The following is a 23,851-nucleotide window of genomic DNA, read 5'->3' as shown; positions in this document are numbered from 1 at the left end:
GCCTTCTCCTGAGGAATCACAGCACTGCAATAACACACATCTCAGTGCAGCTTCAGAGCGCGGCATTAACTCTTTCTACCCAAAAGTGACGACATGCTGAATTCCACGAAAAAGCTCTGCCTTAGAGTTCACCAGCAGGGCAACAGTGATAAAGCCTCAGTTGAGGTCAAACCTCAGTAATTTATTTTGCTATTTAATAAAACAGCATTTATGTACCACACCTATCACAAAAGCAGGCATTTAAAGAGAGTCTGGTTTTGATAGCAGGATCCTGTAACGATGGTCCCAGCCTTAGCAGAGGCAAGGCAAGCTCGACTCCCACTGCCCTTTGTGGGAGCAAGCAGCCTTCTCCGAGATATGACCTTACAAGACAAGTGATCCTTGCTGGAGATTTGCCATCGCTGTACTGCTTGTCACAGACATACATATGGTCAGGTTTTTTCAAGTTAAAAATGCCCTTGAAGTTATGGAACAAGAACGTTCTAAAAATGCAAACCCGATTCTTCCTCCATTCCTGGGTCGCACACCTCTTGCATTGCTATCACGTTCCAAGACAAGATTAATTTATGCCCTGAGAGGCATTTCCAGGAACTGGAGCTCAAAAATAATCTTTTTTCTTCCAGTTTAATTCTTTGAAAATCTGAATTCACACTGGGAATTGCAGCAGCCTCTGGCACATCAGTGAAGCTGTTCTAATGCTAAAACAGAGGTTTTTCAATTTCCAAATAATTTCACTATAATGCAGGATAGCAAATAATCAAATTCAGATTCTTCAAAAGCTCTGCAGCAAGTCGTGCTCTTTCTTGTGCTCCTATAATTCCTCTTTCATTGAGAAAGTCACAAATAGCACACACGAAGACAAGAAGCGAGGAAGCCCTTGCTGCACAGAGGTATTTTACTGGCAATTGCAGGTGTTTTGTACCTTCCTAATATAATCAATTCATGCTTTGTGTCTGAGCTATGCCAATTTTTTACTTTTTGCTATTCTTACAGCAACATCTGGAACAAACATGTATCAAATATCAGAACACAACCGAGTTTGTTTAATCTAGAGATACACAAACGCAGAAGTTCGCACAATTACCCATGGAGTGAAAAAGTACAAAGAAAATAAGTATTTTTTAAAAACCTAAGGTGAGAATTACAACATACAACTTCTGTTTATGCAGTACAACAGGATATGAATTCCTAGAGCCTGCTCATAAATGCAAAAATCTCTGTAAGCAAGCATTGAGGTCACTTTTTAACTGCTACCTACAGCAAAAGCCAGAGCATTGCCATAAATACTTGGCAAGGGGCAAAAACCATCTTTGAGCTGCTCAAAAATAGTAGTGGCACCTTTAATCTCTGTCCTCCCTCAAGTGAAAAGTGATCTGCATCAGCTCTAAATCTGGAATATATTTCTCTCCATCCATCTTGATTTGCTCTACTGAACCACATTTAACTGAAGGAAAACAGAGTTTCAACAAAAATTGTTGTCCCTTATCTTCTTTCATGACTTGAACATCGTCATCTCATTTTCTGCCCTCAAAATCAAAGGTACAGGTGCTTACCCATAATCTAAGGTAAATTTTTGAACTTTACAGACTCCCTTCTCTGCAACTGCAGGATTAATCTTCCTACTACAGTGAAGAAGGACTGTTATAAAGGCAAAGGTCTGAAAAGACCCACGGTACAAAGCTAGCAATTTGTGTGATAATTGATAGTGCCAGGAAAACTGCACAGAAGTGACTGCTGAGGCAAAAGCTTCAACACAAGCCCAAAAAAAGGCTGAAATACAGCTGAGCTGATTTCCCTCTGGAACTCCAGGTCCTGATTCACACAGTTCTATGATTAAGTATGAGAAAACAAATACATTGTTTTGAAACATTTCCATGACACTTAGTAACAAATGAAGAAAACAGTTTATATTAACCTCAGATAATTTGCATAGACATTCTTTGCACGTGAACGAGACCTACACAAATACACGTTTGATGAATACTGGAATTAACATGCAGTGGTTTTGCTCATAGATGGGCTAATTATATCATAAATACCTAAACCTAAGACAAATCTTTATTCATTCAAAGATTATAAATTGTCATCTTTCAGCAACATAAAAGTGTTGGAACAAAGAAACACTACAGCTCAATTGCAGTGTGCGTACTTATGGTTTTAATTTGTGAACAATAAATCATTAGTTTTACTTAGTTTTGTGTACTTCTTGAACCAAAAGGTTTTAATTTTCTCATTTATATAAATAAGCTTTACACAATTCAATTTAATTGAGAGTTCTATATGAAATTCTCAATGTGCTCTTCTCTAAGGGATGTAGGTTTGTCCAAATGGAGAGCAAAAGCATTTGCAGACTATAGAGACTGTTCTGTGCTGCCTGCTGTACACTTGCCTGCAGACGAGAGCTTTCCTTTATTTCAGCTGAATATGCAAAATTTAGAATTTGAAAGAAGATTCTAAAATCTCATAGAAACAGAAACAAGAACTTCCCAACTGATTCATTAAGTCTGAAGTCTGCCCTGTGTCCACGTGCAGTCTCTAGTGTCTCCAGACAAACAAGTACATAGAACAAAATTTGCATATCCCTTGTCCTCATACAAATCACACAGCGACATCTGATTTTGATGCTTTTTCTGTGGTTCCTAAGTTACATGTAAAACTATCATAGGTGTTTTAGAGACCTGAGGTAATCACATGCTTGTCAACAAGCTTCAGGAGTACTTCTCTTAAAATTAAGCTGTACAATCTGAATGATTTACTTCATGCTACTTCTGGAACCGCTGGTGCATTAGTTACATCGTGTTACGCATGGCAAGTAGAATGTCACAGTTCTGGTTTAGGCCGCTTCAGATTCAACAGGTTCACCTTTTTTGCACCTTATAGATGTGATCTCACTTCATCAGAGGCTGGTTTCAGTACCCCACAGTCCGACTGGCCACGTAGTTCCAGTCCAACAACTGCCTAGCGAGATTTACTGCAGGGATGCTCCTAAATCTTCCCTTACAGCACATCCCTCTGTGCACTGGTGGCTCTACCTCTGCTCAAGTGTGACAGTAGACTGAAGACCAGATTTTCATTTTAGACAGAATGCTTACAGCCATCTTTAAAATAACCTGTTTGTAGTCTGGTGATATCCTCTATGTGTTTTTACTTGTGGCTATATGTTACAGAACAAAGTTCTGGTTTTAATGCATTTTTCAGCTTGTAAACTTCTGCAAGAACATGCCATGCAAATTAAAATAGCCTCTTTTACCCAAAACTTCTCCCCACTCATTTTTTCCTGTTAGGACTTTCTGAGATTCTTGTATGTGTAAATATCATAAAATTAAGCTAAAAAACCCCCTGTAAACCAGGGCTTTAGTCAGCCTAACAGTTATTTCACACCACCAACTAACTTACAGATTTATCCATTCATTATTAATATATTGCCCACAGTTTATTAGGTGCTTTATAGACCATCCATTCTCTGTATCAGCATTTTAATCTTGAAGGAATAGGTAGGTTTGTAATCAGGATATGAATTCTCCTTAGATTTGAGGACTGCTTTACTTGCTCCTACTTTACGCTGGTCTGACAGTCAACAGCCTGGCTTTTTTCCTTTTTCCCTCAAAAAGGTACTGATAAGGCGTCCAGGCTTCACCATTACTCCTGGTTGCATTGCAAGACTGGTGTATGTACATTGTGCCTTAACTCCAGCTTCTGTTTCTAAAGTTCCCATTGGAAACCAGTCAAGTACAGCGAACTTCTAAACGTGGGCAGAGCTAGAACCCAACATTACTCACAGTATGGAGCATCTTAAGGCTGTTCAACAGTTCAAATGCTCAGACTGTGAGCAGACTATCATTCTGTACCAAAGGACAACATATATATTCTTTCCTGAGGTAAAGAATAATTTCAACTGCACGAACCTATGGCGAAATCCATCTGATGGCCATCTTTAAAGAATTATGGAAGAGGTAACTATTTCTATAATTCACTGACTTCAAAAGTATGTTTGACATTATTGTCGGGAAAATTATGTTAACCATGGATTACTGTTACAATCAAAGTATGTAGTGAGAAGTCAAGAGGCTTAGTAGTAAATTTTCAAAGCGGTGCGTGGGGATTTACCCGTTTGACTCCCATTAACGTCAATAGGAGTCGCGCGGCTAAATCCCTGTACACTGCTTTGAAAACTGACCCCTTCGTGTTGATGGACCCCTCTCTAAGAAGTTCCAGATGACCATGTAAGAATAGTAAAGAACTATTTCAGCATGTGCCCTTGTTCATTATTGTTGTTTGTACACATCTGAAAGTATTTTAATTCCTATATGCAGTGCTGTTTCCAGCATTTAGTTTATAAAATATGGATTAAGATGGGCAAGTACTGAGTTAATCTGATGACGCCGTGCACATGCCCAGGTGTACACATGCATCAAACACGTAACACACATTGCCACCATCTAATGCACATTATAGAGTTAATTTTTACCCACCTCATCTGTATCATTTCACAATTATGGCTGAAGAATATATCAGGATTTACTCCACTGCTTGTATGCAGTGATGCAGCTCTTTCATGAACTGTCATTCACCCTATTCCTATTTACCCCAATCACTCCTATGTTCAGCGAGAAATTCAATTTGCTCTCCTCTACCACTCAGTCCTGTTTCCTGCAGGGAGCAGGAAGTGCACGTTACAGTTTTAGGGAAACACAGTGTTCCTTTAAAAAAAATACCATGAACTACAATTTCATTAGAAACACCTTTTCTGGAAGGGGAAGATGATCCAGATTAGTTTGAAATCTGTTATGCCTCCAAGTATAAGAAGCAAACCTTAAAACTGTTTCCACTCGTTGTGACTACTGCCAGAAAACCCCAAATACATGTAACAATCTTGTAAGAGAAAAGCATCCCTGGAATCAGTTGAACTCCAAATTTTTTAACTGTTGTCATAAAAAAATACATATACATCTTTATAGATTATACAGATTTAAGATTTGCAACAGTTTTAAACTCAGTAAAAAATTCCAAATATTAAATATTTCTTATATTGCACAAATTCTTCTACAACATATTTTATCTTTATCACTTGATACATATATATACTCAATTATATATATATGAATATATATGAAAATATTATATGAAATATTTTTATATATTTTAAATATTTTATTATAGATTATATTTCATTATATATGAAAATACATATAATTGGAGAGAATACCTGAGTCAAGATAAACACTTAAGAATTCATTTTCTAAAACTCTGCATCTCACTTTTCTGTATAGAAATGTCCTCAAAATCTCAAAGAATTTTTTCCCCAAGGATGTGGATTTTTAAAGGACATCCACACAATTCCTTTGAAACCAGCGATGCGAAGACCCAGGAAGTTCTTTTAAAAAGCATCTTGTACTTTTTTATTGTGTGGCAGTAACAAAGTAGAATTTCATGACAATGATACACTAGCTAGAGGCAATTTCAAGTAGAAAGAATAATAATGGCATCTGAGAATCTAGAATATATATATATATATACATAAAATCCCATCTGGATAATAAAGTTCAACATATACATCCAAGTCACTACATGAAGTCTCAGCTATATGCTGGTTGTACACCAAATACCAAAACAACATAACACAGTTTCCCACCTTCAAGTGGATTGTGCTAACAACTAACCAAGGGTTAGCTGCAATACTCTTGGAGGAGTAGAGGAGCAGAGGGAGGTGAAACTTGGCAGAATCATCCAAACGTCTTGTGATCTGGGACTCACTCCATCTACCAAAAGGCTGATTTTGCAGCCACTCAGATGAAGCTTTCTATTTGCCTTCCTGCAGCTTTGCGATTGCCATCTCCCTCACTCCAGCTCTGCACACATGGTGCGTATTTTCCTGCAGTTTCAAGCCCACAACACTCCATTGAGACAATTTTGTGGAAAGCCCTCATCTGTGGAGCACAGGTACACCTGAAAGGCCAGTAGTTGAGGCAACAGTCATACAATCAGTACATAAAAATAACGGCAGCTTAAAATGTTAACCCCCACACAAATCCTTGCTCCAACTCCTCTCCAGGCTTCACAGCACGGCAGCTCATATAAACTCAAGTGGGCTTCACCCACTTCAGGATAAGGTCAGAGAGCTTTGTTTAGATAGCCTTCATCACGGATTATGTTAAACTGCCCAATTCTGCTCTGAAGTGCTGCAGAACCAGTAAAGACCAGCACAGACACCGTAATGGGCACCCGAAAGCACTGACTGCTGAAACAGCTCCAAACTCGCATCTGACCGTGCAATGTAGAGATGCCAAAGAAACAGAGCAAAAGGCTTTGAACACCTCGTAACTACATGATAGCGTAATTGTTGTTACAGAACAGGCTCTGGTTTTGATCAGTTTTATTATTAGAAATCAAGCTTCGTTGTGATAGACATTGAACATACACATAGCAAGATACAGCCCTCGCCTCCCAGAACATGCTACACATACACACACTATAGTTATGGATATAGTGTGGTATGTACCATAACATACATTGTTTTACATGAGTGCGAGAGAAAGAATACACAATTAAATATGCACACACAAAAGAGTGCAAGAAGAAAAATAAGAGGCAGAAGGCTGAGAAGTGGTAGAACACTAAATATAATTATCAGTCCCAGTTCATTAGCCTATTACCAGGCCATCATCATGCTCTGCTGCCCAGGGAAAAAGGCCTGTAGACCAGAATGCCCAGATTCCTTACTGCGTCTGCTCAGTGAGACTTGTATGGCAGCAGTTTGGCTGTGATTACAGGCATCGTAGCTTGTTTTTCATACTATCTGTCTTCCTAGCACACATTAACACAGTTATTTAATACACTCTCCACTGTTAACTCTCAGTCTTGCTTTCCACGGCACAATAATCACTAGTTCTATGTATGTAATTTTTACTTCCATCAATGGAATGTATGAAAGGAATCTCAAATAGGCCATAAAGAACCGCAATGTTGCTTAGAGACAAAACTCTTGCTCAGGGTGCGTAGCTTGCATTAGAGGGAGCGGGAAGTGCAAACATGATGTCAGAGAGATTATCTGTATAAATTGTGTTATCATTTAGCCCAAACAAACAGTGAGGAAAGGCTAACCTCCTCCCTTTGAAGACAATGCATAGTTACTACGTCTGACTTCTAATGAAAGCTATTTTCAGGAAAACACCAGATATGTACAACAGTTGGTCCAGAAATGAAAATCTGTTGTAACAGCCAGAAGTCAAAGGCAGCTATAAATACAGACCTTAATCTTTTCAAGAATCCCTTAACGAAGGCTATAAAACTGATTATATCTTCAGGCCTAACTCAAGTGCAAATTCTTACTCAGAAATAAGTAACAGCCCTGCAAATATTACTTGAAGACCAGTACAGGAACAAAGAATGAGAATAAAGAGTGCTGGTTTGAATCCTAACATCATGGAATACGAGTTACATTGCATTTAGAATAAACAATTAATGAGACAACAGAAGCCTCAGCTACATGTCCGTTTTTCTGAGAGAGAAACCATTTCCAGAAGCGGTCAGAGTGGGATAAAGACACACTGCATCATTCCTTTTAGCACAACAGAAATGCTCTTTGATTATTTAAAAGCCAATTGCAAAGATCTGTCTTCAATACCTCCTATTGGAGGTTTAAATAGCAAGGAGGTGCAAGTACACTTACCAGCAACACTGTAGTAAAGTAGAGACTTTTGTTTTAACAAAATCTATATTTATACGATTACATTTCCTATGGTTGAGGGCAGCTGTAATTAATGGATTTCCCTCCTTCCCCTAATGCAGTCATTTGTCAATTTAAACACAGAACGTCCAATCAATTTTGATGTATTTAGTAAGCAATTTGTCAGAGTACTGCATACCAGTTAATATATTAATTCTTGTCATTGGCCTGCTTCTGACAACTGCAGGTCATCTCCATAAAATTGGTCCTGATGAGCCAAAACTTTTTGCCTGGAATGTGAAGGTGCCCTTGGCAGAGCCAGAGGAGAGAAACCATCTCATTCAATGCTTTTTCTGGTCAGTTTTTGATCTGATTTCAAGGTTGGGTTTGGGTTGTTTGTTTTTTTTTTTTCATTAATGCATTAATTGTCCATGTTTCAGATATTTCAACTACAGTCCCTTCCTCCAGTGCAATGAAAAAGTGAATTCAAAGAGAAGGGGTGAGGAAGAAAGGAAATAAGAAGCATGAAATGAGGACGTATGATTTTTTTGTTGTTATGTAAATTTACCTATTTTCATTACAATTCCATTATGTGCCATGCACGTGTCTGAAATGAATTCAAACGTGCTAAAATAGAAGTCACAGAAGTTAGACAAAGGCAACACAGGTTAAGTCAATCAAATATGGAAGAATTCAGGTCATGGCAATAGAAAAGTATTCATTAGAGAAAAAACCTGAACACAAACAGCAGATTATCAGGGACAAGGAAAGTATACCTTAACAGGATGCCTCCAGAGTTTATACTACCAGAAGCATCTTAATTCCTAAGTCCTAAACAGCAGGAAGCAAGTACTATTTAAAGAATAAGTAATAATGAAACTTGGCAATTCTCTGAAGAAAGGCACATCCTTTAAAGACAAGTTCCTGTGGACACCAGAAACCCTTCTAGGTATGCACACAGTGCCTTGCACAACTCTCCTCCTCTGTAAGGTCTGCTATGACCGTCCTGTGGTGATGATACTTACGAGGTAAGGAAAACATCTAGGACAGATAAAATGTGACTTAAATTTCCCTCCTCTGTTGTGATTAAATTTAGCAGCTACTCAGAACAAAGGAAATAAAGAGGGAATACTAGAGACACAAATAAGGTAAAATACTATGTATTAAATCTGAGAAGGCTCAGAGAGAAACATCTAACCCAGCACAAAGGACTTGAGGCCTGCAGTACCTCCTGGGCTCTGCAGGATGAACTCTTATGACAACAATGGTAAGTCTGAAATCTGCTCTGTTAGAAGGTGAGGAGATTCTCCAGACTGGTTATTTTCACTCTCAAACTGCATAAAGCCTGAAGCAGTCAGGAGCAGGATACCCACGCTTCCTGCAGGCCAGCAGGCTGTGGAATTTAACATGCAAGTTCACTTTTGAGCCACCAACTTACAGAAAGGTCCAAATCTCTTGCTATCCACTTCTTCACCTCTCTGCAGTGAGCCACAGCTGTGATAAAGCGCTCAGGTAGATACGAACTGTGCACACTGATCCAGGTTTCTGCAGCAGATGTCACAGATGACCTCAAAGCAATGAAACAGCTGTGCTAATCCACTTACAAATACCCTTGGGATAAAGGTCTTGGACACTTGTTGTACTATATATTTCTTCAAACAATGGTTCCTTGTTACTTCCTTATTAGCTGTGGGTATAACTTTCAGATTCTTTAAAAATATTGGAAGCTGAACTCTGTGTAAACAACTAAATACAGCTTTTTTAGAATATTCTCTTTATCACAAGAACTCACTGGCCTACTTTATGCTTTTCAGAGACTAAGGAAGATTTTGGTGCTGTGTTTTGGCATCGAACTGTATCCTTCTGCAGACCTGCAGAGCACAGCCCTCCAACCAGACCGCCAGACGTTTCATTGTTCTGTCCGTCTGCTGACAGAGGTACTCTGTGCTAAAAAGCACACTGAGTATTTTTCAATGACCCAGGGGGCAAAGGTCACTTATTATAAATGGATAATGAGACCTAATGCAATGTTCTGAGTGTGGACAAAGAAAGGGTCTATCCATACCCCCTTGTGACTTGGTCATTCAGGCTTTTATTTCCCCTGCACACTTAATGGAGCCAAACAATTGGCAGAAATGCTATACAGAAACTGAGAGAAACTGCTGTATTCTACCTCTGATAGACAGATACAAATAGTGACCCTGAAACGGCGCCAGAATTCCTCTTACCACTAACGTGGCAGACAGATGTAACATTCACCCTAAACCTCTATTTAGCCATTTGCTGGCAATTAAACTTACTGACGGAAGTGATAGCACATCAAACCACAGGCTTCAGCTAATGTCAGCCCATTACATTACTGCAGGTAAGGAGAGACAGATAACTTCAGTTTAGCGTGTATTTAATAGGGGAAGCCAACAGGTGTCTTGAACTGTTTTGTGGGAATCCTGCTCTGACTCCATTTTTTTCCAAAACTTCATTGAGAAGCTCCAGATAGAATAAATCCAGAAGACAAATAAAACGTCAAAGAATATCAGATATACACAAATTGTTCCATTAATGCCAGCTGTACTATGTTCTATAGATACTTTTTTGTCTGTAGTGGTTATTATTCTATTTTCATTTACATTTCACACTCATCTTAAAAAGTTCCTAAAAACTAAAAAGTTGTGAAAAAAAACCCTGATTTTAAAAGTCTTCGCTGTAATTCAAGTAATTCAAAGTCATTATTTTCCTGCAATTCAGCTACAACTCATTCTTTTTCCTTTAAACAGTTTTCAATACCAAACCATTTGACATGCATCGTACTTGAGACATTAATGAAACACAGTGAACCACATCCATCCCTGGTTTCAGACTGTGGAATAAATGCGATCTGTGTATATAAGCTTTTCTATTCAAAGAAGGTTTTTGTTCAGACCATATCATTGCATTACATTGTTTTTCATTTCAACAGAAATTAAAAGGTAGACAAACTACTTCTACAAAATGTCCAGAATTCTCCAGAGAGCATTCTGTGCTCTTGGACTCATCCTGCAAGAACTACATGCTCCATACAATAATTTATATATTTGCACGTTTGATAGCATGCAGGAGAAATAGCTGAAACCAGTACGGATGATAATGACATCTTGAAACTAGAGGAGAGAATCTGAGGAGGGGGAGGAGGGGGAATAAATCTGGCCCAAACAGCAAAGCTGGAAGGATCCACAAACACAGGTAGTGTTTGTGAACTAAAGCTGCTTTTGGAGACTGTTTCAAGACTACTCAGTAGCAGTAGCAACAACGGTTTGTAAGCAATGGATAAAAATACTGATACCAAAATGAGTTATCAGCAGCATAAACAGACTCTGGCAGCAGCCACATTAAACTACAATACAAAACTAGACCTATGCTCTGTAGTTAACAGTGTCTATTAACGGTTTTGATACAAAATACAAATATATTTGTTGACCTGATTGGACTTAATAATTTAAAATATTTATTTCAAAATGGAAGTATAGGCTCGCACATCTAATTTTAGACACAGTAATTTGAAATTTGAGATCCATATTTGTATCAAAAACTATCATACAACCAAAATACCTCCTTGCAATGACCTTTTATCTCAAAGCAGAACTCTCATACTATATGTCAAAGTAAAACAACACAGGGATCTAGGAAAAAATTCTAGCCCAAAGGCACATCTAACACAGTGTTGTGCACTACTAACCACCTTTTCCATACTCTTTTCCACCTTTTGAGTTTTCTTCCTTTTTCTATGCAGCATGGAACAAGGAAGACAACAACCTTGTGGGTTCCCACAACATTTTGAGCTTGAAGCACATGCAACAGATGGAAAGGTAGAAGCAACAGATCTAATCTGGCGCCAGTGTCACTTTTACCAGTCATGTTCTAACTGCCTTTTGGCCAGATGTCCACTTTCTGCATTTTAAAATGCCTGTGCCACATCATGTGCTGGCGTTGGCTGCACTGACAACTGTGCAGAGGATCTAGTTTCCCCATGAGTACCTTTACATATGCCAAGAGGTGTTCCCTTGTGAAACTTCAACTGCTGTATCATTTTGATCTTGACTACATCCTAGATAGAGAATTGTTACTGCTAATATTATTCTCTTTTCTGAATGGTCAAAATAAAAAAGTAACATAAATACTCATCTATAAAACCAATATAAAATACATGGGTTTATATAATATACATATACCATGTATCTATAGATATATAAATGTTTCTGAATATGCAATGCCATGCACATTGGCTCCTTGCAAACGATGTGGCTGGATAAGACAGAGGACTAGGCAGGTGGGCAGCCAAACCTGGAAGCAATGCCAAGGCTCCCGAGGGAAGCAGCTGTCTCAGACTCTGGCTGGAAGTAGCCCAGCAATAAGGAGTTCCAAGGGAGAGGGAAAATGCAGATGCACTGGCTTGTCACTGAGTACTGAGGAAATGGCTAAAAGCATGAGAAGAAATGAGGTGAAGAAACCCTAAAGACTTCAGGGGATCTTTTGAGTCACACTTTCAAAGCCAGCCAAACACTCACATTTTGGGTATATGACAGGCTCACAACTTTGATTCATATCAAAAAGATACTTATATTCACTACCATTACTAATATAGTTACGTCAGCGCTATTCTGGGGTTAAATGTATTCTGAAATAAATGCAGGCTGAAAAACTAAGTCACACTCAGCTTAAAATGTGCACATAAGACAAGACAAAAAGTTGTCAGCTACTTACAGCCAGCAAGAAGATACTGGTAGTATTGCACAGCATCTGCAGCCAGGAGCAGTGGATGGTTTGCATTAAATGGTGGTTGGAGTTCATTCCACTGAGGAGTTCTGAGGTAAAACACAAGACTATTAATATTTTAGCTAATACAGAGAATGTAAATCAGTGTTTCTGTCATCACATGTAATTATCTATACAAGCTCACAAAATGTTTGTAATTATTTAAATTAGCTTGTTCAAACACTGCAATACACCACAAGCACTTGAGCAGCAGGATGAAATAGCACAGATTGTGAGGCAAAGACAATACTTGTTTGTTGACTGCAACATGAATTGCTCACGATGAAGGTGGTTTAGATTAAGTTGGTAAACATGTTTAGGACCCTTGTATGTCATGCTGACGTTATATAAACACACAACAGAAACTGGGGACTTTTTTTGTTCTTTTAACTAGCACTACTTCGATACTGTAAAGTCATTGAGCATTCACAAACTGTGAAAATAAAGCTGTGTAAAGTTATGGACTATTGATCCAATTAGAATTTTCAATTCCATTACAACCTACTCATTTCAACAATAATGGTCTAGAAGTCTGTGTTGTAATTTTAATTAGGGTGGGCCATTCCTAAATAGCTTGGTAAATCAAGTATTGATCAACCTAGTCCAGCCATAAGCAGCACTAAGGAATATAGGAGCCAAGAAAAATCGATAGGGAAATATTTTAAAACGTCAAAAGCACTGACAACACTTTCTCATCAATTTTTGTTTACTTTCTTCTGCGTGTCAGGAATAATTTCTTCAACTGTCTTGAGAAATGCTACCTTCAGCTACTTACAGGATAACTTGCCTAATTCTTTGCAATGCTTCACTGTGGAAACCTCACTCATGACTCACGGCAGAATTTTGTTCTTTAACACCATTAAAATAATTGTTTCTAGTCCTTCTGTAAAAAACTAGATTACAATCTGATCATTTAAAATCACCAATTGATAAGGATCTCTATTGATCTGTAAACACATTCATGTACCTCTGTGTCTACAGAATTATTTAAATGCTTAGCTCCCCTTCAGACACATAAGCACTAACACAGCTATAGGAAAAGGTAGGTTTGAACATTGAGAGCCCCTTCCTTCAACGGAAACCCTTAAGAGTCTTTAAGGTAAACTTTAAGATAAAAATAGGGGTGAAATTCAAAGAATCATAGAATGGTTTGGGTTGGAAAGAGCCTTAAGATCACCCAGTTCCAACCCTTCTACCATAGGCAGGGATGCCTTACCCTAGACCATATTGCCCAGGTCTCTGTCCAGCCTGGCCTTGGACACTGCCAGGGATGAAGCATTCACCACTTCTTTGGACAACCTGTTCCAGTCACTCACCAGCCTCATGATACATGAATGAACATTCATCCCTTCCAGAAAAAAAAGATCACAACCATTTCCTGGACAAAAAGAGGAAGAAACAGTAAAAAGAATGAGCTACCTAACCAAAGTCCAGCTGGCTCTTGGGCATGTCACCATTTCCAAAGGTGTATCATCACTGATCTTCGGAGCAGTGCTGAGTGGACGTGGTTCTAAAACATGCTCCACCAGGCTGCCATAACAACTGATGATATACAACGACTCCACTACAAATTGTTTTGATTGATCTGTTTGCAAGAAGAAAGAAAATCTTACTGCAATAGCACAGCAGAAACAGCAAAAATGTTTACAGGAACAGTAGACTATTCTTTTAAATCTCTTGCTTTATATGCTTGCACTCAAAACCACCAATCAAAAGAAGTGAGAGGGCTGGAAAGACAAAGAGAAAATGGTACCAAGCACAAAATTTTCCCTTTGTTCCAAAAAAATATGATTATCTGATTTAAGAGGAGGTGGAACAAGAGTTTTCACACCAAGGTGAGTCCAGGTGACAACACGCTGCCAAACATACTTGCTTTAGCAAAGGTCCTTTACCTCACAGTAACACTTCACACAGTATTTTTGACTGTGTGAAGTCAAACCAAAGTTTGTTTTCTGTCATTGCACCATAATAAAAAAAATCAGTGATTGATTTCACTTATCAAACTTTCTTGCAAATTTTGTTCCTATTTACCAAAAGCACCCCAACCATGCCCCCCAAAATGTCCACTGTCACTGTTTCAGGATCAAAATCTACAGATAAGCACCATCTGCTCACAAAATGAGAAAATAAATTCATTTCAATTTAAATACAAATCTCATTTTTGGAATATACCAACCTTTTTCTCTTTTCAGACCAGGATTGTTTGCAAACCATGACCTTGATGATCCAAAGACTGCAGCGACACAAAACTCGCCTCCCACAGACTTACTGGGTGAAATCTGTGGAGCTGGTTTGGATTTGCTTAAAGAAATAATAAAAAATTATGGAAGTTATTTTCTCAAAAATCAAGATGTCCCTTGCTTAATAGTCATTCTAAGATATTAATTCAGAAATGGTGAATATCTGCAGTTCCCGTAAGATTTAGCAGAATTTACAGATGCTTAGTGGCTCTCAATAATAGGTCCTAAATTCCCCTTGATCACTGAACTCATTAACTTGAAGGACAGCACTGGCTCATAATGGAGAATTAGTTGGGCTGTTTAAAAGACCCAATATTGAATACCTGCATTCAATAGAAACTTCTGAAGTGAATACAAACATTTATAATTGTAAGTCCTTTGGGAACTAAAATATAGATTCTGGGTCAGTCTTTCTAGGTGGTTGGTATTTTCTGGCATTTTCAAAAGAACCCTCTAACTAATGTTAACATTGACTGCTGATCTGTATATCTGCACATTGAAACTACTCGGATATATATGACATGGGCAAGAGGGTAAGAGGGAACAACATGCGGAGGATATGAGGAAAGGGGAACAATGCATACGCTCATGAGCTACATGTTAAATCAGTAACTGTATCATGTAAAAAGAGATTAAGATACATTCTCCTCTGAAACACCACAATGTGCATGTAGCAGATCCAGTGGTTTATAATTATGTTTTATTGAAACATCATTTAGTGTTCCTCCCTACAGGAAGCTGAAGATACGCAACATTCTGCTTTCTATAAACTCAAAATTTGCCCATTTCCTCAATTCATTAAACCAGATTTTTACCCTTCCCTTAAGAGAAAAGCTGTCTGAGAAGTTCATGCAGGATTCCTCCTTCTCCACATTCTATTTTTTCCCTGTCTTTTAAACTGGACTTTATGATATTTCTCTCCCTATTCTATTTCACTGCTCCCTTGTCTTGACACCTCTCCCTCCTTTCCTTTTTTCTTCTATTAATTTCTTGTTCCACATTATATCAAGGCTGTGATTACACTATCATATTGACTGGGTCATTTTTAAGTATTGATCTTCAATTCTGAGATGTGTGTGTGTGCATATATGTACATGCAAACAAATTATTGCAAGTATCATGATGGAATTAAGCACCATAAGAATATTTTAAAACAGGAGAAAGCAACTCAAACACTGAGCATGACTAGAATGGCACTTGATTCATACCACCCTTTTTTTCAATGACAAATTAGTTGTATACAGGTGAAGTGGTTCCACAGAATGAACCAATAGGGGTATTAAAGCAAAGACAGATTATGAATCAATATAATGTAAAAATAACATGAGAAAAGTAAGGTGAACCAAAATTGTTCTACAAGCTGGGCTTCTCTGAAGCTCCTGCTCCTGCTCCATACAAACACCCATGTCTTGGTCCCTGGTTCCTCACAGCTCAGAACCGATCTCACTTAAATAAATGGCAAAACTTGCCCTGATCTCAAACGCTTCATTTCCTTCCAACAAGAAGTAGTAAGTGACATGTGGAAAATGACATGGCATATGGTTCAAAACATATCGTCACCATCATTACTGTCATGCTATGTGGAACATTTAAAATGTCCTTCAACTTGAACTCACCTAAAGCAGCAAATACTTTCTGTGAAGCATTTCAGAAATTAGGGTATGTATGACAATGGGAGAAAAGATTAGTTGTCTACCTCATACTGTATTTTCAGCCAGGTTTCTGAAAGGGATGTACACAAAGTATAGCTGAGCTTCCCAGCACCTTGTATGGTATTACTGTGCCAGTTTTACACAAGGGCTCACTAAAGCACAGAGGGGCTAAGCTGTTTGCCATAAATCACACATGCAGCAAGCCTACGGTCACACTTTTCATTTAGAAGAAAAAAAACACACACCCAACAAAACAAAACAGAATGAACTTTCAAAAGGAATTCCATCACACTGATTAGAGTCAATGGAAAGATTCAGACAAACTTTCATGGACTTAGATCAGTCCTGAAGCTCTCACACATGCAGGAGAAGCTAGAACGTCACAAAAGAGCAATTGCAATTTATAGTCAGTAGCTCTGATACTGAACCACCACAAAGCACTTAATATCCAACTGTTGAATCTACAGCTATAGATTACTGGGTCAGAAATCTGTGTTCCAAAATGTTACGAGTATAAATATATTACCTTGCTTGGAGTGGCAATTTATGATCTATATTGGAATAGTCTATATTAACATATGAAGTATTTATTAGCTACTCAGAAAAATGCAGAATAGATTTCTTTCTCTTTGAAAGAGTTATCTGTCACAGAAGCAGTATTTTTAACCAGACCTGTAACAAACTGTGTATCAAGAACTGTTTTTAGCTCTCACCTTCCAAGTATTCACACTAATATTCCTCCAGAAATGAAAATGTAATGTATCCACTAAGTAGAGACTTGTTACTTACTGATCTATACTTCAATCAATAAATGATCCGTTTTAATATAGAAAAAGATTGTTCAGAAGGACAGTGTTACCCATCAATCAATACAAAACAATGATAGAGATATGATTCAGCTGTATACACTTCCTCTTACAAACTCCTGAAAAGATAATTCTTCCACACTATCTTAATACTCCTAATATTCTCAAGTTTTACTCTATACAATCTGAGGTTATTCATTAAAATAATCTAAAATGAAAAAATAAAAGAAAGGCAGCAAATGCTGTTCTCACCTACAGACTGGAGTAAACTTCTACAGGGCCATAACTGACTTCCATTTCTTCAAGCCTTTCAGTTCAAGGAACCTGGTACTCTAAAACCACTTTTTTTTTTGCAGAGATCTCCACACCCACAGTCCCAAGACCTATGACCAACCTTAAAGGCAATGGTCTAAGCTACATTCTATTTACACCATGACTTTAAGATGTACATCTCTCAAGGCATGCATTTAAGTGCTGGTTTCAGTGCCAAAACATTTTCCCTTCAAGAAGGATGTTTTGTAGACAGAAAGAGCAGACCTTGTAAAACATGATTACTCATGTGGTTAAACTCAGTCCTGCTCAAAAATAAAGACAAACAAAAAACCTGACTAGCGCATCATATTGGTTCAGACACAGTTCTGAAGAAACTGCTGAGATGTCAACAAGTCTATTCTGAAAACTATTGTAACTGAGGAATCTTTTATTTTACCACCATTTTACTTTATCCCTGAGTTTTCATCATTACATTCCAACTCAAATTTCTTTCCTTCAGCAATCCTCAAAAGCCCAGTTATTTCCAGGAACAGTAATGCCATTAGAAAAATATATTTTCATGTCATTGTGATATTTTAACAACTTGGAAGCTATAAATCCTCATTATTATGTAGATGCAAACACCCTTTCAGCTTTATAAATGATAAGAAAACAATCATGTTGAAGGCAGGTGGTGAATGACTGGTTTCTGCTATGAACTCCTGCTCTTTACTTGCTCTTAGCCTGTCAGCACTTCGTAAATTATTCCAAGAACTGAAATTAAGGCACATTTGGCCTCACTTTTAAAAACAGTTAATTTAAAAGAATCTTCACAATATGCTAACTTTCAAAAGATTATACCATATTTTTACTGAGAGGCACTGCCATGCAGGGAGAAGTGAGAGTTGTTGGGAATCAACACGTAAAACAAGAAAGTGAAGCTAATGGAACCAAAGCTCTCATAATTTTGATCTTCCACATCAGAAACAAGAGCATTATATAAAAGGAGGATGAGAAGTCAGTGCACTTTTTCCTCTCTGGGTTTACCAAACTGTGTAACTACACCAAGAATTAAATGAGACACAGCGGCATTTTTATCCCAGTTGTATCTCTGCAGGGACCTACACCAGGAGTACAATCGTAATAAAAAATCACTTTCACAGTTCTTGTTCTGCTATAAGTTTAGTAAGAGCTGTGCCTCAACTGAAGATCACATTCATGTGATTTCAGCCACCAGCAGTTGACATTCACCTACACCAGCTGAAGTCAATGACAAAGTCACCTACTAAAGGTCAAGTTAATCCCAAACTCCAGCTAAATACCACAATATTTGGGGAAATTGGTGCTATTGACTTTTCTAACATAATTTTGGGGGATTATTTCCATTTTAAATGTAGAAACACTGAGATGCAGATGCATACATGTCCAGTGCAAAATACATATAAGCATTTTGTACTGAAATAGCATAAAAAGTGGTGGAAGCAAACTAAAGAAGAAAAGTAAGACATTACTTTGACAGATCTTAAAAAGTTAAGAGACTCAGCAATAGCATGCAAGTTCTTTCATGTTGACAAGGCAAAAGAAAAGATGAAGAGCTACTGAAACAATTCAAAATTACTCCATTTTATCTAAGAAAATCAATAACAATCAATACTATTGATATATTTTGCAAACTATAGGCAAATATGAACATCAGAGTACAGTGCAGTACTGGAGTGTTCCTCAAAGAGCTTTAGGTCTCAAACTGCTGCTGGCTCTTAAATTGGTCTTTATGTTCATAGTCAAATAAGTGACATGACTCTAAAAAAAATAACTAAATTGCACATATATGGTATGAGGGAACTGCTCTACAAATTAAAATAGTGAGAGTCTGCAAAGACTGAGAATCACACTGATTTTATATTCCCAAAGAATAGGCTTCAAATACGTCAGATTCATAAAAACAAAAGCACTTATCCACAGCTCCACAACTAACCCCACTGAAACGGAAACATACCATTTCTCGAGGTAAAACTTTATCTGGGCTACATAACCAGCAACAAAAGTATCACGAGAAAAATACAGCATGAAATCTGCAATTACACATAGAATTAGTGAAAAAGCATATCTGTCTCAAACTACGTAATTTTAATTGATTTATCACTCTGCCTAAAACAAGAAAACAAAGACATGTTTCTAGTCATCAAATTATGAATAAAACAAGAAAAAGCAAGAAAAAAAAATGGTAGGCTCCTCTACTCGCCAGGCAGCAAGCTGTCAAATCTCCATTCATGTTGTTTACATAATTTTAGGTCTCATTAAGACCTTAATGGAAACAACATGATTTCTTCCCCCACCCAGAGTGTGTTTTTTATCCTAATTTCACTGTAGGCTAGTAAAGACCATATTTTTGAGCTAGAACTGGCATTAAACAAACCACAAAAGAGTCTTGTGAAAGACAGGCAACAATTTTTGAGTCTATTTCCTATATTCCCCTCTTTAATCTAGGCCTTTTAATCTTGCCTCAATCTAAAATAATTTCTGGTTGACAAGCATCTTTGCTGCTTCATGCAGAGGCTGACCAACACATCCATTTGCTAAGACAATCCACTTTCAAAACTCTCCTTCCAGAGCCTTTTCAGTTCTTAGATCACAATCACATGAAATACTTCGGTGCATCACAAGCTACATTTTAAAATGGTTCTTAGGAAGTTTTACATATATTCCATAGGAACAGGGCAATGTCACCTTCTTTCCTCTAGTGTCCTATTTAGTGTTTTTGTGTTTCCTCCCTTTGCTATAACTCCCGAGTCCCTCACCAGCTCTCAAGTCGCCTGTATCCTAACAAAACTCCTGGGAAGTTCCCTCTGCTGAAGATAGCATTTTGACAGAGACATAAGGGGGTGATACATGTGGCACAAACTGGCAGCAGTAGAAACAAGAGCCACATACAAATATTCTAACAGATACTAATAAGCATCCCCAACTAACATTAAAACAACCCCCTCCCAAAAAACCCACCTTCTAGCTGAAAGTTTCTAAATTTTCTAAGAAAGTTTTAAGATGTTCAAAATTCTTCCACTCTTGTTATCTGGAACTTCAAGCACCTACTCCCATCTCGTTATAAAGAGGTGACTGGAGGTGACAGCATGAACACTGAACCAAGCTCCACCACAAGGAAACTTGTTAAAATTTGCTTTTATTTCTGCCTACATGTTTGTAATATGCTGCAATTTTACATATTAAAACAAACCGCCCTCGTAATTTCAAATATCATTATTTTAATGGAACTGTGGTTTGGCTGGTTGGTTTTTCTCTCAAGTGTGATAAGTTTTTTGGTTTTGTGTTTTTGTTTGTTTTGTTCTTTGTTTGGTTTGGCTATTTTCTACAGTGCCCATTTTACTTGCTTCACCCCCCTACTGCAATATTTCACTGTCTACTCACTGCTCACCCGGCTTATTTTTGAGAGGTCATCATTGATGTTTTTCTGTCTGTAAGCAACTTAGTGATACAGGAATAAAGAAAGCAATACAGGAGAAAAAGAGGCTTGTGTTGGAAAGCTGTTGCAATCATTTTTGCTCGCTGGGAAATAATTTATTTTTTCAACTTTGCTGCTACTGAAAAATTAAATGCCCCCTCACAGGTAAAAATGGAAAAAAACAAGTGAATGCTTTGACAATGCTTAATGGTGAACACACATCCATAGCTTAAGAGTGAAATTATGCAGTGCTTCCACCTATGGATCAGCCATGCAAGTCAACAAATTAAACAAAAAAATTAATCCAAAATTAAAGTCTAAGCACAGCGTTATTTTCAGTGAGGACAGCAGATGAATTGTAGGCATGCTGGGTTTGAACTGGGAACTCACCATGGAGCTTTTATGGAAAAACATCCTGCTCCAAACAGGTAAGGTCTTCATGTAAAGGGGAAAAATGCACAGAAATTAGATGAAAACTCCATTACCAACAAGTACACTGTATAACATGCTATTAAGATTTATGCAGAAGGTAAACAAAATAATTTCTTATAACCATTCATGATGCCCTGAGAGAGATGTAGATCCCTAATGTCACCAACATGCTAAGGCTCACAGACACAACTGCCCAGGTGAATGTCCCAGGGACAACACAGCCACCCATGGAAGCAGGAGCTGACGGGGCAGGCTCCTCATGCACAACTGCGGTGACAAACATAATGCACCAGTTGCAAGCAGGCTTTAACGTTATCATTCAAGTTAGACACAGCTTACGTCTCCTTACTGAAAGCTGCTGCTAAATCTGAGGCAAAAGGAATCAAGAGCCTTAAACCAACATTAAAGTCAGAACTAGCAGACAGAAATTAGCATCGAAAGCAACAAGTACGAGGCTCTTTTCCATGACACACTAAAGGTCTGAGTGGGACAGTTTTACAAATATACTGAAAATAGGCAAGTCCTAAGTAAAAAACACAGGTACAAACACAATTTATTAGAGAAAATTACTCAGCCCTTTTCCTAAACACACCATTAAAGTAAAAATCTTTAGCAACTGTATGACATAGCAATACTATTCCCTCACTTAAAAGTCTGCATGGAATGCAGGGAAGAGAACCCTATCTTACTTCAAGTACCTTTGCTGTTAAAAATCACCAGATGTAGAGCTTAATGCTTTTGGTCACTCAACAATTTATCTCCAGCATGATTTGATTTCTGTTCACGTATTTTGTACTGTGGATAGTTTTTACAGTGGTACCACACCCCATTAATTTCAGTGCATTTTAAATGGCTATCTCCTTGTTCTTTGCATCACCTTTCAAAAAGCCATCACCACACTGACCTTTTCATAAAGTCTGAAAAGGAGGAACGGGAGGTAAATTTAGAGCTACTCACATGCTCAAGGCTTCTGTGAGTCTCATTTGGGATACACCTTCATCCACAAAATTGCTGAATAACTGATTTTATCAATGCCTGTCTTTTTTTTTCTTTTTCCATACTCTGACTCAGTGATAAATTCTGGGTAGTTGAAACAAGTGAAGTATTTTCAGGTAATGAACTAACAGAAAATATCTATCACAGAAAGATGTATAAAGCACTCAGCCATATGCTTGCACAGGTAAAAGGATACCAGCCTGATAAAAAGGAATTCTGTGAAAAAAATTTGGCACAAGCACATCAATGAATGGAGGCATCCTCTTAAAAAAAACATTTAGGCGAAGGTACAAACCAAGACATATATTCTTCGACATGCAAAGATATAAAAATCCAACACAGAACAGAACATTACAGAAAAAAAAAATCCTATTTTTTTCATCAGTAATGTAGGCCAAAGCCATATTGAAGATCTTTTGAACTCTGTGTCATGGATTAGCCTTTAACTGTTCATATTTAAATAAATGTTTGGTTAATACTTTGTGGGACAGAGCCCATTTTGTAGAACCAGCTGCCTCTCTACACATAATATAGAATCTTTGAATAGTGATAAAACCCAATTAAACTGTATGAACTGTATACATTGTATGATCTCCTATAGAGTCAACACAGTCAGTGTCCAAGTCAAAGACCATTCGAATGGCTAAGATGAGCCCAGCACTATTACACTGTTTAAATGTAAAGCTAAGTTTTCTTCACAACTCATAGCAAATATAACTTAAAACCTAGAATGCATCTAGTATAGATTTGAAGAGTCACTGGATAGTGTTTGAATCTGACTGAGAGCTTAGAATTTTTAAATTATGATCCTGGATGTTTTGGCAAGATTTTTTTCTTCCCTGAAGTAGTTTTTCTATCTGCAAAAACAGGCAAAAGACATGTAGCTGAGCTCATCAGAACATTTCAGAAGATAACATAGGCTTCCCCCCCTCCCAAGCATAGTATATTGGTCAAGAGCATAGTATGTTGACTTGATTATACTTGCAAATTAACAAATTCGCTATTTTAATTACAAATTGACCCCGGTGTTTCAATGGAAGGTTTTGTTTGCTTGCTTCTAAAATGGATACAAACTCTCGTATCATAAAGAAAATATAATTACACTCTCAAAGACTACAGCAGTCTTAATAAAAGTCTTAAGTGTGAGAAAGACAACTTAGCATGTCCTTTCTGTTCAAAAGACCTAGTTTCTTTTATGGTGGCTATTTCCCCCCCCCCCGATATTTATCTAAGTAATTCTTTTTCACTATTTCCTTCACATAATATGAATGGTGTGCTAACGGAGAGAAAGAGAATTCACAAATCACAGGAGAACCCAACCTTGAAAAGACAGCACCAGATGGCTGCGCTCAGTGGCAGGAACAGAGCAATGCCAAGGCAAAAAAGTCGCTGAGGTTCCCCATTCTCACAGCTATTGAGAAATTCCAAAGGAAAAATATGGAATGATGAAGATTTACAATTCAAAATTCCAACAGAATTAACTTAATTTCTTATCTGATTCTGAGTTTTAGCCAATTAAAAACTGACACATTGATTTTGTGTTACCGTGTTTAATAAAAACT

At 37.7% G+C, this 23,851-nt stretch overlaps 1 protein-coding gene across 16 annotated transcripts in view; it reads right to left on the bottom strand.

Moving 5' to 3' along the window:
• BCAS3 (BCAS3 microtubule associated cell migration factor) overlaps positions 1-23,851 on the bottom strand; it is a 361,344-nt gene that overhangs the window by 197,226 nt on the left and 140,267 nt on the right. For 14 of the 16 annotated variants that reach the window (XM_062617124.1, XM_062617125.1, XM_062617117.1 and 11 more), the window contains 4 exons: positions 21,252-21,296; positions 14,631-14,755; positions 13,874-14,039; positions 12,404-12,504 (listed from right to left, as the gene is read on the bottom strand). In XM_062617124.1, coding sequence (XP_062473108.1) covers positions 12,404-12,504; positions 13,874-14,039; positions 14,631-14,755; positions 21,252-21,296 — 437 coding nt within the window. The remainder of the gene's footprint in view (positions 1-12,403; positions 12,505-13,873; positions 14,040-14,630; positions 14,756-21,251; positions 21,297-23,851) is intronic. The other 2 variants (XM_062617126.1, XM_062617112.1) reach the window with 1 other exon arrangement.

This window comes from Pezoporus occidentalis, unplaced genomic scaffold (assembly GCF_034315485.1).
Source record: "Pezoporus occidentalis ecotype Australia unplaced genomic scaffold, CSIRO_AGI_Poc_V1 ctg192, whole genome shotgun sequence".
NCBI classification, from domain to species: Eukaryota; Metazoa; Chordata; class Aves; order Psittaciformes; family Psittacidae; genus Pezoporus; species Pezoporus occidentalis.
Note: the sequence above shows the minus strand (reverse complement) of the source record. Positions and strands in the feature narration are given on the sequence as shown.